The 16787-nt window shown below is 41.1% G+C and overlaps 1 protein-coding gene across 9 annotated transcripts in view; it reads right to left on the reverse strand.

Moving 5' to 3' along the window:
- DPF3 (double PHD fingers 3) overlaps positions 1-16787 on the reverse strand; it is a 211444-nt gene that overhangs the window by 69018 nt on the left and 125639 nt on the right. For all 9 annotated transcript variants that reach the window (XR_006281829.1, XM_043515701.1, XM_038405246.2 and 6 more), the window contains exons 4-6: positions 15890-16017; positions 10946-11041; positions 7007-7085 (exon numbers count right to left, since the gene is read on the reverse strand). Coding sequence is in view for 8 of the 9 variants with exons in the window: in XM_043515701.1 (XP_043371636.1) it covers positions 7007-7085; positions 10946-11041; positions 15890-16017 (303 nt within the window). In the remaining variant the exon portion in view is untranslated. The remainder of the gene's footprint in view (positions 1-7006; positions 7086-10945; positions 11042-15889; positions 16018-16787) is intronic.

The raw sequence follows: 16787 nt of genomic DNA on the forward strand, positions 1-16787 counted from the left end.
GAGTTCAATGGGCCAGTGGAAACACAATCAAAGCCATTGTTAATGTTTTTAAGAACAAAAAAGGCAGGTAAGGTCTCAGAGTCCATGCAAAAAGCAAAACATAACACCTGATCTTGCAGGCCTTGCTCCAGAAAACCTGCCACTGAAATCAACAGGAAGTTTGTGCAAGTGAAAATGGCAGGATCATGCCAATTTTAAAGATGTGAGGAAAGACTACAGGGGACTGTAGAGGAGCAAATTTAATTTCAATTTTTGGTAAGTTGTTAGAACAATGAATAAAGCAGTTACTTTGTAAGCACATACTGGAAAATATGGTGATAAACAGAGAGCAACAAAGGTGTGCAAAAAACAAGTTATGCCACAGTTATGTAATATGCTATGCTGAGCTAGTTGGGTGCTCAGCTCCCATTGAAATTCAGTGGAAGTTGGGTGCCCTAACTCCCTTAGGCTGTTTGAAAATCCCAGCCTAACAGGATAGGGTTAGTGTACAAAGGGAATGCAGATGACAAGGTGTATTCTGACATTAATGAGGCCTTTGATACTATGCCACATGACACACAAGAAAATTAGAAGAATTTTGACGAGGTCAACCTACAATGTAGAGGCTGCTTTTTTAAAAAAACAAAAATCAAATTTAGAATATTAATTGTTCAGGGCCAAGTTCAAAATATTCACCGGGGCCACATTTACAATGGTATTTAGGTACAAAAGAATGCACCTAGTGCGATTTTCAAAAGTAAATTGAAGTCAGGGTGATACAGTGATTGAGGCATTAGCCAAGAACTTGAGAGACTGGGTTTACTTCCTGGATCTTCCCCAGGCTGACTGTGTGACCCTGGGCACTTACTCACTGTGCCATAGATCCCCAACTGTAAAATGAGGATAACAGCACTTCCCTACTTCGTAGGGGCATTGTGAGAATAAACATATTAAAGGTTGTGAAGTGCTCAGATACTTTGGGGGAAATCCCTCTAGGTGCCTATCTGCGTTGTTAAGCACCAAAATACTTTTGAAAAACTGGCCTTAGGCACTTGCAAGAGTCCATTTTGGGTTCAGTACTAGTCTATATTTTTATTACTGATTTGGCAGATGGAGTGGAGAATACAAGAATGACATGTACAGACAGATCATTGGGAAAGATCACAGACACTTGGGAAAATAACAAAAAATGCCCTGCGTGAGCCTGATTGATTTCAACTCATTTCTCCAATCTATCATTAATCTCATTAATAACTATGAGATCCAACAAAGATAAATGTAACATGTTTCAAGTAAGACAGATTAATAAAATGAAGAAATTGAAGTCGGAGGATAACTAGCTGAGGTAGCATGGAGACGGAACAGGTATACTAAATATAAAGACTGTTTGAATGTGGCAGTGGAGAAAGCCCCTTTGCTTGAGATCTTTAACTCATGAGTGAAAATAGCCCTGGAGAATACCATCCTGCACTGGCAAAAGAATGGACTAACTAAACCAATAGGTCTATTGCCTCTCTAGCTCTCATAACATGTGCACAAAAGGAATATGCTATATGAGGAGTATTATGGGTAAAACAAGATAGCAAAAATAGTTACTGAACCTAATACCTATCTTCTGCACTAGTTCAGCCTTCTACTGTGAGCTATGTTTAGTTTTGGCCACCACACTGTAAATAAATAGACAGACAAATTGGAGACAGTTCAGAGGAGAGCAACAAGCTTGATAAGAGAACTGGAGGAGAGATATGATAAGTATCTTCAGATACAGAAAAGGAGAGTATAAAGAAGCCAAGAAACAATTATTCTCATTAGGCACCAAGAAGAGAATACAAAGTGATGGGTGTAAGTCTACAGCAGAGAAAATTCAGGTTAAATATTTGGAGAAACTTGATAACCAAAAGGACAGTTGGGGCAACAGAACAAGCTTCTAGACAAGAATCATCATCACTAGGGATACTCAAGGCTGGATTAGTCACCGGTCCATCAGGGATGATAGGAAGAATTAAACCAGTTCTACCATTGTGAAGGGGATGGACTAAAAGGCCCACTTGGGATCCCAACCTCAAAGAGTCTAGGTACAAAGGATGCTATATAAAGTAAGCTGTCTTAATCAAAGTGCACTATAAAGAGAAGAAAAGTTACACAGAGATGAGAAGAAACAGTGAGACAGAATAGAGAGGGAAATGCTTGACAAAGTTACATGCAACAACTCCTTTTATAGAAGCAGAAAAGGGAAACCCCACATGTGAAGATAGAGTAGAGGAAAAGAACAATGGAATTTAAAAGAAGATGCAAGTAAGTATATTTGCAGATTAGTTACAGTGAGGTGGGGGAAGGAACAGAAGGAGGAAGAAGAGTAAGGGTATGTCTACATTGCTGCTGGAAGCGTGCTTGCCAGCATGGACTGGCAGACATGTGCTAGCAGTGCTTGAGCTAGCACACTAAAAATAGCTGTGTAGCTGGGGGTAGCACAGCTGGCAGCTTGGGCTAGCCATCTGAGAACAAACCTGCCCACACACCCTGGGGTAGCCCATGCCACTGCCCGGGCAGCCCCCAGCTACAGTGCTATTTTTTGTGAGATAGCTCAAACAGAGCTAACATGAGTCTGTCTACCCATGCTGGAAAGCATACTCTCAGCTGCAGTGTAGACCTACCCTAAGTAGCACTTAGATGACTTAGCACAGGTGGACCACTTCAGACAGATGGAAGAACGTCAGCTAGTCTAGTTCAGAAGCTAGAATTGTTCACAGTTTTTTGTTCCAGAACCCAAGCTATGAAACTTCATATAATGTTGATGAAGTTTTACCAGAGTGAAGATGTTTGATTTTCAAAGACAACCAAATCATGGATAAGAACACAGCTGTGGTGAGACTTCTCTGGCTGGTGAATCCCACAGGGCAACATTTATGACCATATGTCATCAATTGTCCTTTACTGTCATTTATACGTTCATTCATTCACTCTGCCCTTCATTTGAAACTTGTACCCTGTTATTCATCTGAAGCTGCTGTAGTAGGAGCTCCCCAGTCTTCCCCGGGCTATGTTGGGTCTGCTTTCTAGCATGATTTGGTACCCTGGCACCTACTTAGCCTGGATGTATGGCCCTATCTCCTAGTTATGTATTCAGGCTGTGTTTGTAAGCAGCAGTACACATTCCTGCCTACAGCCCTCCCACATGGTCTCCTCTCGGTCCCGTTCTTCAACCCCCTTTTCAAGGGTATCTGGTAGAGCTGGTTGAAAATGTTCAGATTGACCAGTTTTCCATCAGACAATGCTGATACAACAAAATGGAAACTTTTCCCGGGAACATATCAATGTTGTTGTTATTTTTGATGAGAAATTATCAAAACATTTTGTTTCCACTTTTATGTTACATTAGAATGTAATATTAAAAAGTCAAAATGTTTCAATCATTATAGTATGTTGTATAACAAGTCTAATGAAATATTTCAATAAGATTTTCATTTCACAAAAAATTCCACATTTTTGACTTTTCATCTCGATTTGGGACAAAACCAAAATTTTTCTGGGGGACGAAAATTCCATTTTTCAAGCAGTTCTAATTTCTGGACCAGCCAACTGGACAAAATCCGCTCAGGTGGCACATAACCAATTACCTTTCCCCACTTGGTCACAGCTGAGTACCTTCTCTGGAGTAGCATTGTCATCTTCCAGTGGAAGGAGGTCTGCCAGCAAGAAGTCAGAGGCGAAGAGGCTAACTAGGGCTCAGGGGTTAGCTCCTTCACAGCCATGCTGCTGACACATGGACAGGTAGCTTCTCACAGACCTTTATGCGAGTACTGACAACTGTTGAAGTAGATTCTGTTTCCTAAGTATAGTTTTATAAATGGGAAAGCAGAGCTGGTCAAATTCCTCAAAGAATTTTCTGTGACTATATCCTTTAAATAAATAAATAAATAAATAAATAATACTTCAATTCAGTTCTGTTTGTGCTCTTTTTGTGTTTTTTCATTTTCCACAAACATTCAAGCAAACAAATTTACTGGCAGGCATGTTTGCAAAAACAGAAAATTTGGAGTGAAAATTAGAGAATATACAGGAAAAGCAAATTCTGGACTCACGAAGACAATTATTCACACCAGTAATGTGATTCTAAGAGTAATGAGACAGGGAACAGAAACGATACTCTGTAACCTGCATGCGTCCATCTAAAACTAACTAATCTAGCTGTGAATTTATACATTGAATATTGGGAATTAACGTTCCCCAAACAATCTATAGATCAAGATATAATTGTAGAAAATATTTGGCAAATAATTTTGAAGAAGAAATAAATTTTAAAAAATCTTAAACTGTTTGCTGACAATTCATTAACAGAGAAGAAGTCTAAATGTGTCAAATAAATCATTCACTACAAATTATTTATATAAGTTCTAATGAATATTAAAAGGGAGGGAGAAGATGATACTTACACAAGAAAGATGGCACTATAGCTGGAGCAACCCTCTTTCCGTTCCCCCATAGTAATGTAAAAGAGTTCTGTTACCTATAACAACCTTCCCTTAGCCATCTTTGTTGGTCCTCACTTCTGATCATAAGTTTATTAAAAATGAAAGATTTCAGCCAAAGGGAGTGGGAAAGATTTATTTTTCAAAACAAAAAGTAAATTTATACTCTAAAATGTAAACCAGGAATTAGCAATGGGCAAAACTACATCAGTACAACATGCACCATAACCTTGGCTTCAGCTAAGATTTCTGTTGCCTGCTTTGATATCTTTGATGTGTCACATATTATCTGTGAATCACCTCTTTGCATGTCACTAAGGTGCCTGGGTGATCCCACAGCTGAGCTAAATCATTTATGCTCTTGCTAGGGAAATGGGAGTGAGCAGAAAAGAGTCACAATGTGTTCAAAATGCCTATAATCCACAGAAGTGCCCTTGCATGTGGGGGCATTTCCAAGAAAGGAGATATAGACAATCCCACACACACATCCACTCTCACTGAAAGACTCAGGATTTTAAACAGAAAATATGTGTTGGACTTCTGGACAATCCTTAGAAGGGGAAATTTCAACCCTCCAATGTAAAATCAGATCCTTAAATATAAACCTGCAGAGGCCCCCCATCCTTTCATCCTAAAGAGCTCCTCCTCTTGTGATGAGGTTATACTCATGTGCAGACATATTAGAGACCATTCTGCTCATTCAAGGCTTTACTTTCTCCCTTCCAAATCAATTGCACCATCAAGGAACTCCATCCCTAGAGTCCCCATAGTGTTTGCATTGCCAAAGCAAGACATTTGGAATGCCAGCCACAACACCATATAAGGGTCACCCAACCTCACCATGAAAGAGCATGGCTGGACTGCGGGGAATAAACCTTTCATGTATGTTCCAGATTTCTTCACTTTTTAAAAACTACAGATTCATAAAAAGAAAAGGAGTACTTGTGGCACCTTAGAGACTAACAAATTTATTAGAGCATAAGCTTTCGTGAACTACAGCTCACTTCATCGGCCTCACGAAAGCTTATGCTCTAATAAATTTGTTAGTCTCTAAGGTGCCACAAGTACTCCTTTTCTTTTTGCGAATACAGACTAACACGGCTGCTACTCTGAAACCTACAGATTCATAGATAGCGATTGTGATTATTGGTCTTTTGGGGCTGGAAGAGTTGGGAGGTTGGGGGCAGAAAGGAGTGGGCGTACCAACTCATCCCAAACCCCACCAAAACGTTTTGGAGCTGTGAAGTGAAGATGGTCACCTCTCCTCCTGACTCTATTAGCTTTCAGAGAAACAAGATGGGTGAGGTAAGATCTGTTATTGGACCAACTTCTCCAATAAAAAATATTACCTCACACACGTTGTCTCTCTAGCATCTTGGAACCGACTCAACACACAACAGCACTCTGTTAGCTTTGGTTATTTAGCACTTTCTATGCTAGGTGGTATTTGACAGCACAAATTCCCAATGAACACCCAATCTATGCTAAGTATTGAAATGGGAGCTTCTCAGAAAGACAAAGGTTTGGCCCAGCATGTCACTCACTGAATAGGATGTATTGAAGTGAGAAAGAGTTGAAAAAGAAGAAGAAAAAATGCCAATGGATAGATCCTAACTGTAAATTCATACTATGCCAAATTCTGGAGTTCTTCCTCACAGTCCGACACCCTTGCTTATTTAGAGTAATGCCTTACTTCATCTGCAGTCCCACTGGAACCCATCACAGAGTCAGCTACTACTCACAGTGAGTCAGGGTACATCTACACAGCAAATTAAGGTATGACAGTAGTGTGGTTAGGACCATCCATGCTAGCTTTCATCTAGCTAGTTAGGGTAACAATAGTAGTGACAATATGGAAGCATGGACTTCAGCGCTGGCTAGCCGCCTGAGCTGCATACCCAGGGTCCCTGGCAGGCAGCACTGGGGCAGCTAGCCCATGCTGAAGCCTGTGCTACCACACATACACTACTGTTGGCACTTGAGTTAGCTAGATTAATGCCCACATGGGTATGCCTACCCGGGCTACAATCACACCTTCCTTTGGTGACAGAACTGGGGAGTCAGGTTTTAATCAGTGCTTACAGAGGCACAGCTCCCACTGATGTCCCTAAGAGCTCTGTCTGAGGAAGGGCTGAGAGAGTTAGGACTTTGAGATTTAGCCCACTGAGATTTAAAAAGAGATTGAAAGAAAGGAAATCGCCACAAAAATAAATGAGAGATACACAATGATGAAGTACTTTTGTCAGAGATTTTTGAGTTAAGCTTTTGTTTGTAACTATCTGAAACAGAGAAAAAAATAGAGGGTGAATCTTACAAGGGGGTGGGGGGAGAGAGAGTGTTAAGGCAGAGAAGCCACAGAGAGAGAGAGAGATTGACAGAGCGTGAGAGGTGATTTCACTTTCTTTCCTTCACGCAAAAACCCCAACAGCAGCAGGGGAAAGACATGCAAGTCAGAGAGCAGCAGGACTCTTTGCTGGAAAAGAAAGGATGAAGCCCTGATTGCATTTGAGCTGGTTGGACAGGCCGGAAGCAGAGCTGGTGGTCTGGGTGCTACTTACTGTCACAAACGTAAGGTTTGTCATGGTCATCCTGGGAGGCAGCATCGTTCCTTCTCCTGCCACCTCCAGATCCCCGAGCCTACAATGAGAATAAGGATGTTAACACCATTCCAGTGCCCCTCACAGCTTTCAACTTGCCCCAACCAGTATAAACTATGGATTAAATGCATCTTTGACTTCAGTAGCATTACATCATTGTAAGCAGATTACTGGGGCCCTGCCTTTTCCTAAAACACACTGTATATTTATTGAGCTTTCAAAGTGGCAGAGCTCCCTTAGAGTAGAGATCCCTACCTGATTAGTCATAGCACTATAATGATTCATGCCTCACTGCCACGGCATATTTCAGTCAAGTCACAGGAGGTAGTGTTCAAGTGTTGAGCCTAATCAATGAATGAATGAATGAATGGGAGGACATAAATCCATTTGTGGCTAGAAGTAACACGACTGAAATCAGTCTGAAAACAGGCTCATAACATTATGAGATATAACTATGATTCTTTCCTTTTAATATTTTTAAAGTACATCTTGTGCTGGTGAAAGGTGCTAGCCCAACAGCCCAGGAGACTGAGGTCCTTGATTTATCCATAAAGAGCTGCCCAGCATATGTGCATCAGTGCTGATCTGAACACCAGGGATAAGAATGGAGTTCAGTGTTAATGCCATTCAATCTTCACCATTCTCAGCTGAGAATGCCAACTTGGGCACCAGTTACAATGGGCGTGGCTGCGATGTGGATATTGGGAACTGAACCCACCACCCCAAATTATTTTATGTCGGCCAATGGACAGTCTTTAAATGATAATAACTTTGGGCCTGATCTCTATTCAAACTAGTGATCTCAAGGGAGAAGGTTATATGGCCCTTTCCTAATACTCTGAGCCACTGAGTCCTCAGGCAAAAGCAACACACCTCAATTGTTTCAGTCTTCCAAATAGATAAGTCCTTGGCTCCTACTTTCCCTCCTAGAGCTAACTGCTCCGAATCCCTTTGCTTTTTGTTTGAGTGAATATGAAATTGAAGCAGCATTAGCAGTTAGAACTGAAGATGATGCAGAGATGTAGAAAATAGTATTAGTGTCCCAAATACTAAAGGGCTCTATGGGCTAACCTTTACAACTCCTTGATGTACACTGAACAGCACTCTAGTTAACTGAGCTGTATTCCATCATTGGTCTGAAGACAAGGCACGAGGGACAGTTTTACACTGACATACCATTGGTAGATGATGAAAAGAGGGGCTTACATAAACTGCACAGGTTAAAATGAACCCTATCCCATTGGGTTGCTCAGGTCTCCAGAACAAACCCAATAAAGCCTCTTAACCACTTGGATGGAGTAGGAATAAGCCTATCCTCATTGCAATCCTGGAGGAGAGGGACAGATTTGTGACTGGCTGGATGGGGTGGATACTGTCAGGTATGATCAGTAGAGTTTTGCCTCCTGCAAGCAGAGTTCAAAGCAGGGCACTACATTCTGACCAGTGTGTGATCTCCTCAAGTGAGTCAAACATAAATCAAATGAAATGTAGTGGGGCACAAACTCCTCATAGTAACTACAAACACAATCTTTAAGGAAGCTGATGTGCATCCAGGAAACAAGATTTGTAAGAATAAATTAAAGGGTGCACCTACCCCTAAAAATGATTCTGTAATAATTGATTTATGCAATCCATGTTCATTGTCTCAGTGATTCAATATCAGTTTCAGTGCTCAGTTTACAAACAAAAAAGATATTTTTTTTTCCTGACTGCCAGCTCTGCAAACTCACCCTAGGCGCTGAGAGTAAGCCTGGACTCCTTCCTTTTCTCAGCACAAGCCAAATCAGGCCCTTAGTGACACCTGTGCATCCCCATTTTCTTCCGTGGGTTAGCACAGGTGTAACTGATTGGACCTTAAACAATTCTATTGATGGACAGACTAGACTCCAACCCCCTGGCCAGGCTACGGGCACTGGTTCTGCAGGGCAAAAAGGAATAAAAGAGCAGTAAAGACTTCTTTTTGGCACTAGTTAGCAGTATGACTCTGTAGACACACAGGGAGCAGATCTGTGGAGTAAGGTGGTGTCATTTTAATATAGTCACTTTTCAGAGTAGAATGGCAATTTAAGATCCATTGCTTAGCATTTTACAGCCAGCTGTTTCCCTTCTAACTGTCCTTTACAGAAATACAAGTGCAAAGCATTCATGACATGACCACATATACTCTTTTTCATAAATCAAACATGGGGAGATTTTCAGATTGAGTCAGTGTCTTTCAAAAGGACATGGCTCCTAAAGCCTTTTGGCATTTTTGAAAATGCCCCCCCCCCCCGTATATACTTGAAGAGCACTTGTACTGGACATGTGCAGCTGCATTGCTTTTATATTTTTTAAACAAACTTCATGTCCCAGCCCCTTCCACATTTTCTCCATCCAACAAAGATTTTAAAAACCTCTGTGTGAATCCATCTCCTTGGCCTTCAATCTCTTTACTAGCACATCCATTATTTCAGAGCTAGCCTTAGGGGGCCAGAAAACCAGGCAGTCATCCCAGGGGCACAAAACTGAATGCCACGTTCATGCTGTCAGGGCTTCCGTCTGTTGGATTCAGTCATCCACAGCTGCCTTCATTCTCCTGCCGGCATGCAGCAGGAACTAGGATACTTGATGTGTGAAGCCTGGAAGCCTCAACAGAGCTGATTTGAAGCAGCTTAATGGAGCCAAACAGAGGGAGTAGCCAGAGGGACAGATGTAGGGTCCAGAATTAAAAATAAAATCATGCTGGAGGAAAAGAAAGGGACACATAGAATTTGGAATGTTCAGAGCAATAATTCTGCTGCATTAATTCTGTGTCAATGCCTTCAGTCCTCATTTGTTCCAAATAGCAAGAGGTTTATGGACCAAATTTTGCAGAATCTAGTTTCCTTCAGCATGTCCTCCCCTATAGTCTACCAGCCTTTAACAATACCCCATCCCTCCTTTCTAGGCAAGGAAGTGCAGTCCTTTCTCAGGTTCAGCTTTCAAGTCTCCTCAATTTTGACCCCTTTGTCCTAGTTCCTACTTCAGGTTGGAAACTTCGTGAGGAGCAGAGCATTTCAAAGGCAGACTTCAGTGGAGCTATACCAGTTAACACCAGCTGAGGAGCTGGCCCTACATTTTAAAGTATAATTCTGCTTTGGTTCAACATGCTGACTTCACTCAATTAAATGTTTATGGCATTTGGAGCTCTTTCTCCCCTCTGCACTCTCATCACTGTGAGAAGTCAAGGTCACTAGCAGAGCAGGACTCACTAGCATGGCAAGGGCAAGAGATTTTATTGTGGCTGGTTGCACTGTGCCCGCGCTTAATAAGGGCTCTAGAACAGAAAGCACGATATAAATGTTGTCTCCTGGGAGTGAAATCCTGCCCCATTTAAATCAAGGGGAGTTTTGCCATTGATTTCTATTGTGCCGGAATAGAGTGCTACTACAAACTACACACCCTTAGCATGCTACTACAAACTTTCACTGCTGACTTTATCTTTGAAGAACATAGCGAAATATATTTAAATTGTTAAACAAAAAACAGAAAATCAAAGATGACTTTGTTTTGGCTTTTGGGACTGCAAATATTTTTTGCATTTATCTTTTTAGTAAGGAATGGTATTTCAAGGTCAGGTGATTGTAATAACAGGATAATAATAATCATCATTATTAGATTTTATTTTAAAAATAAAAATTCATCCCTATAATAAATTTGCTCCATCTTCTAAGTCTCCCAACTGTGTTATTTCTTAGTAATAGGCAGAAATAAACTGAAAACATGAGAAAACATAAAAATCACTGGCTGTCATTCCACAATTTACCACATGGATATCACTTCAGCATATCTATGGGTGTGTGTGTGTGTCAGAAACCAACTGAGAATGTGAGAATAGGGGTTTGCTTCCCTTCTTTCTTCTCCCATAGATTCCCAACCTACCCGTCCTCTGGGCCTGTTCTTTCGTTTTGGAATATCTTCTTCTAATTCCTCTTCCTCATTCACTTCATCAGCATTTTCATCATTTTCCAAAACTCTCTATAGGGAACAAATAAACAATCTTTTTTAGAAAAAAAGACTATTGTTTGCTAGAAGACACATATGGTCAATTATTATTTACAATTGAGATTGTGGTAATGCCCAAAGTGTGCTCTTCAAACACAAAGAGAGAGACAGTCCCTGTCCCAAATTGATTTCAGAGGTAAAGACAGACAAAAATGGATACAACATGCAAACAAGAGGTCTAAATAGGTGATTAAAATTACAAGTGTACTAATTCTCTAATGCCAGAATCAGATCCAAGCATCCCCAATTCCTTCCAGTCAACACCCTCAAAAGTTAGAGAGTTCCTCCCTCACCCACCCTCATTTCCGCAGGGAAATGGTTCCTGAGAAATACCAGTCTTAAGGCTGACATCCCAGACACTAGCAAGACACAGTCTAGGGGATGGGGGGGGGTGGAGATTCTCTTCTGAAATTAACTCTTAGAAGATGTAAATCAACATTTCTTTCCATAGTAGTCTACAACTTTTCCCATTTAGTGAAACATTCATTTTCTGCGTTTCTAATGGCCCTTGAAATTAATATCCCTTTGGGGTACCAGTACCTTAAGTAGCTATACAGCTCTGGAAATAAGAGGTCCTGATCCTGCAAAATGCTGAGCAAATGTTATTCCCACTGAAGTCAGTGGGAGCAGCAATTGCTCATCACCTCACAGAATTGTGCCTGGGATTTGTTAATTTTTCCTGTTTTTGTGAATTCCATGCTTGGGGAAAGGTGTCCCATTAGATAGCTCTGGAAGCATCCACAAAGCAGATATAGCAAGCAATGACAGTGCAAGCTTCCCCCACAATACTGAGACGGAGCAAACTTCTGTTGAGGTGAAAGGATTATTCAATCTTCATAACCCACTCAGTCCTTAGCATCTCTGCTAAGAGAGCAAAAAGGGGCCACCCAGCATCAGTCATGATGTGAGTGCTTATTCTTTAGGAGCTGGTCTGAAATCACTCAGACAGGCCACCAGTATTCTTGAGATGGCAACATCATTCAGTCATGAAACGGATTCAAACCACTGAGTTAGAGGTGATCGAAAGGTTTTGTAATCGGTTACCAAATTCTGACTTATCCAGTCTCCTGGATACTTATTAGTTAAAAGCTGCTACAGAGCCAGCAGAGGGAGAATAGAAGCAAAACACTTAGTTTTGAGCCTTGTGAACCTTTGGCATTGACTGCTCAGGATGCTGGGAGAGAATACACAGAGAGATTTCACTGACAAGGATTTAGAATCTGGAGGAACACCTGCACCACATTATTATAATCTTATCCATTTACATTTCTGAGCCAAGATATTGGACGTCTGTCACAGTTTCAAGGCAATTGCATCTCTATTCCCCCTCCATGGTCCACCAAGGGCACCCACTTCTAGGATTACGGCTCCCAGCCATCACCTCTCACCTGCATCTCACTCATGCTTGTGTTGCCCACAGTTATATGTTACCACACAGCTCTTTCTAAGCAAGCACATTTATTCTTAAAGTGAAAGCATTACAGAGAAACATATTAAAAACAACAAAAGAACCTGCACGCATGCTAAAAATCTTACCAGAGATCACCCCACAACTCTAACAAGGACTCTGCTAGGTGTCAGTCCTTCAAAACCCACAACTGGGTTTTTCCCATGGTTACAAGTTCATAATTGTCTCAGATTCAGAACCAGAACCCAGGCAGAGCAGTTCAGCTGTTTCTTTACTTACTGTCCCAAAAGTCCATTTTTTGCTTGCACATTTTCAGGATAGTCCTTTGAACTCCCAGGCCTCATAATAATACACAAACTTTGCATTTAATATAATGGACACCAAAGATACTTAAAACTTAATTTAATAACATCTCCTGAGGAAAGGCAAGAAATTGCTATATCTGTCATGGTGTCCCTTAAAAAAGTTTAAATAACCTGTAGAGTTTGGTGGGAAGTCTAATATTTGTAGGGTTTGGGAAATATGTTTCTCTCTTTTTTAACGCCTCAGGGGGCCATTTATGGGATCAAACTATTGTGAGTCCTGGTCTTCTCCCATAATTTTAGTTCCTGGAAGGATGAAACATTAAGTCACTTCCCATCACCACATATAATTATTATTTCAAAATTCACACAGTTACATATATTGATAGGGGCAACTTCATACTTTTAAAGTCCAGGGAATGCCTGAAGAATTTTTGTTCCTGAAGAGATAAATGCTATGTAAAAAATTTTGAAAACTACTTATAACATCTTCCATTTTCACAGTGCCTTTTAACTCCAGCAACTCCATTCTGCATCAGCAACAGTACACAACAGTATTAAGAAGGGATAGTGTAGAATACTTTCTCCAGTTGAAATTACAGGGCAAATTCAAAGTAGGCAGACCAATTAACCACATGTGAACATGGCCAGGATGCCAGGTAATACCTCTAATTCTTGTGGAAAATGCCAGGTCAACTTTTAATGACTGATCAAAGACTTTGGTTTAAGCCTACTCCAAAAGATGATGCCGTTTTCACCCCACTTGAGGCATAGGTTCAACAGTGATCTCACATGGGGCCAAATCTCAATTCATGTAAATAGTAGATGAACATCTGGCCCATAGTAACTGCACCTATTTGAGAGGGGGCAATCCTTATTCTTTTTTTAGCAAAATATCTATTATTTTCCTACTCCGTCCTTCCAAAACACTCTTCCAATTCACCATATTTTAATGCAGGTAAGCAATGAGTCCCTGCTTTTCTCCCAATCCACATTAAGGGCTAGAGTGAAAGTTTACTCTCAGCCCATAGTAAAGGGCAGTTCCTAGCTGGGACAAAGGAGGGAATTATGACTCTGTTCATGCTCCCCCACCTGCATGTGAGGAGGAGTAGCAGCCCCACACAGCTTCCTCCTGGACCTTCCCAAACTGAGACTAGCAGAATGTGTAGCCTATGTAGAGGAGTAAGAGGGAGACTTCCACATACACACACACAACCTCCCTTACACCTCTGCATGGGCACAAAGAACTAATGATGATCTTGTCCTCCAACTGACCAACCATCCCTACCACCTGCTGAAAGTGAGCTATGGTTAAAGTAATTGTTGTGCAGACTGAATCCAACAAATCTGCACATGCATAGGAAACAGCAGCAAGGAAAGCCTCCCACATCAGCTCTGTGATGAAACCGGCATCCATAAGACAGGTCACAGCTCAGAGAGTACAGCTGAAGGCTCCTTGTATAGACACTTCTTCCCTCCTCACTTTGTAATGCAGTGATGCCAAGACTGCTGTCAATTCCGCTGTCTCTGAAGTCTCTTTCCTCAGGCTGATGCCAGGAATAACTTGGGAGCTCAGATTGCACAGCAGCATCCAAAGGCACTCATAAAGATGCTGCACCATGATTTCTGGTGACCTTGGAAGTTTCTGTAATAGAGTCTTTAGGGCTTTGAGGTTATTGGAATCAGAAAAGGGGAGATGAAGGAGGCTTTTCACATAGACCTCATTGTGAACATGGAATGCTTCTCCTTTGGCAATTTTCCAGCCCACAGAAAAGAAGGTTCTCATTTAAAGGGATGTAAAACAGATTAAAAATCATTACCTACATTTTGGGTGCACCAAGGTGCAGAGCATCTGTCTTTTGAAAAATCAGGTCCCTTTATTGTGTCCCAAGCTGGGCACTACAAAACTGAGGCTTACAAAATCACAAGTCACTTTTGCAAATGTGCACATGTATATGTACAATGCTTCCTTACATGTGTCACTAGTAGCTCTAATCCTGCAGCCCTTACATAGGTGAAATTTCAGTGAGGCTGCTCGCAAGCATAAGTGCTGCAGGATTGGGTTCCAGAGCTATGCAGATCTGATGCTCATGATTTTCAGTTTTGATCTCTGTTGGGCCACATACTTCAGTTTTGCTTCAAGTTTCAGGAATGAACCCCAGCACTTGAATCTCAGCCAAAATCACCAAGTTTTGCCGGTTTCACATGATTCATACTAGAAACCATAGATCAGTGTAAGTTCATTCTGAACGCAGCCTTCAGCTCATTCAAAATTTGCCTCTACTTCCCTGAAAGGTTTGCAAACCTCAACAAAACTGGCCAGAGTCAAAGATTTCATTATGAAGATTGCATATAACTCTTCTAGTAGTCCCTTAGATTAGCAGGATCCTAGCTATACCAGAGACCAGCAACTAGTTTTTACTTTTAATATTGGTAAATGATCGGAAGGCAATCCTTATTATTTAATATTTAAAGGGATAATAGGGTTTAGGATTTAAAGGGACAAGATATAAATTAAGTTTTCCCTGCCTGTGTTACTAATAATAACTGGAATTATTAAAGATGAAAGAATTGAAAAACACGTTTATGCTATTTGCTTTCAGACATTCTGTTTGGACAAAGAATACAGACTGGCCAGTGCCACTTTTTTAAAAAAAAAAAATCAGTAGCTATGGGCCCAATTTAAGATCAAAAACTGAACTCTCCCAAAGCTTGAGGCTGTTGAGATCCAGTTTATGGTTTGGACTCATCTCTCTCCACTAGTCAGTCGCTGTAGCTGATAATCTCACATGTACAATGCTGCCGTGTTTGGGTTGCAAGCCATCAAGAACTTGTCAGGCAGTCCCAATTCTTGTGACACTTTTACTAGATAGTTATACAAAATTCTGAATTTATTTTGAGCATCACAACATAGTGTCAGGGTTTCATCACATTCCATGGCACACGGGTATGATATCACTATGCATTAATACAGCATTCTGACATAAAGACACAAACTACAAACATACTAATGGTTTGGGTTTGGAGAATGAAAGGTAAAATCTTAAAGGCAGCCCTGCTGTCCCAGTATGGAGACATATGGTGCAGCCAACATAAATGCTCTTGTTTTACCTGGATTTCCTGTATAGTGTCTTCCTCTTTAGTATCCACTTTTTTCTCAATTCCTTCCCCGCGCAGCAAGGCTTCCAGTGTGGTTCCCTCTGATGTGAACCCATCCTTCTTCAAAGGCAGATCAACTTCTGAGAAACAAAACAAAGAGATTATGTCTATTGTATGTGCACAACTGCACAGCGGAGGGAGCAAGAGGATAGGTAGCAGGTTGCCTGGCTCTTAACCCTATTCCCATTTTAAAGAAGAGGGAGAAGTACTTTAGTTAACCTCTAAACAGGGGATTCATTTCTAGCTTGCTGAAGCTCTGGGACCTTTTCAATTTGCTCTGTTGGGTTGTAACAAAGGAAGGCTGGACATATTATCTTGTAGGGGAATAAAAACAAAAACCATTCTCTTTTACATGAACTCCCCATACTCCAAATGGGAAGAAAAGCCACATAGCTTTCTAGAGCAGGTAGCTAAAAATATTAAGGTCTTCTCCCAAAAAAACAGGATACATATATTTGGCACCGTTCACGACACTCAGTTGTGTACAGAATCGTTTTACATCAGGGGCCAAGAACCAGACATTTCAGGAGTAGGAAAGGGGGAGAAGAGAGATCATACAGTGGGAGACTGCTAAGAATTAATAAAAATAATTAGGGGATGTGCAACCAAATATTGATCCCCACTTTTCTTATTTAGCCCCAGAGCCTACAACCCTTGCATGGACTACAATGGGACTACTTACATGAATAAATATTACTCAGTGTAAGTAAGGATTGCAGAATCCGGACCTTGTGAGGTGGAACCTAACTCTAGTTCTCCCACTGCCTAGAGCAGTGGTTCCCAAACTTATGCCGAAACTAGTGCAGGGAAAGCCCCTGGCGGGCCGGGCCGGTTTGTTTACCTGCCGCAT

Source organism: Dermochelys coriacea, chromosome 6 (assembly GCF_009764565.3).
Source record: "Dermochelys coriacea isolate rDerCor1 chromosome 6, rDerCor1.pri.v4, whole genome shotgun sequence".
In the NCBI taxonomy this organism is placed as follows: Eukaryota; Metazoa; Chordata; order Testudines; family Dermochelyidae; genus Dermochelys; species Dermochelys coriacea.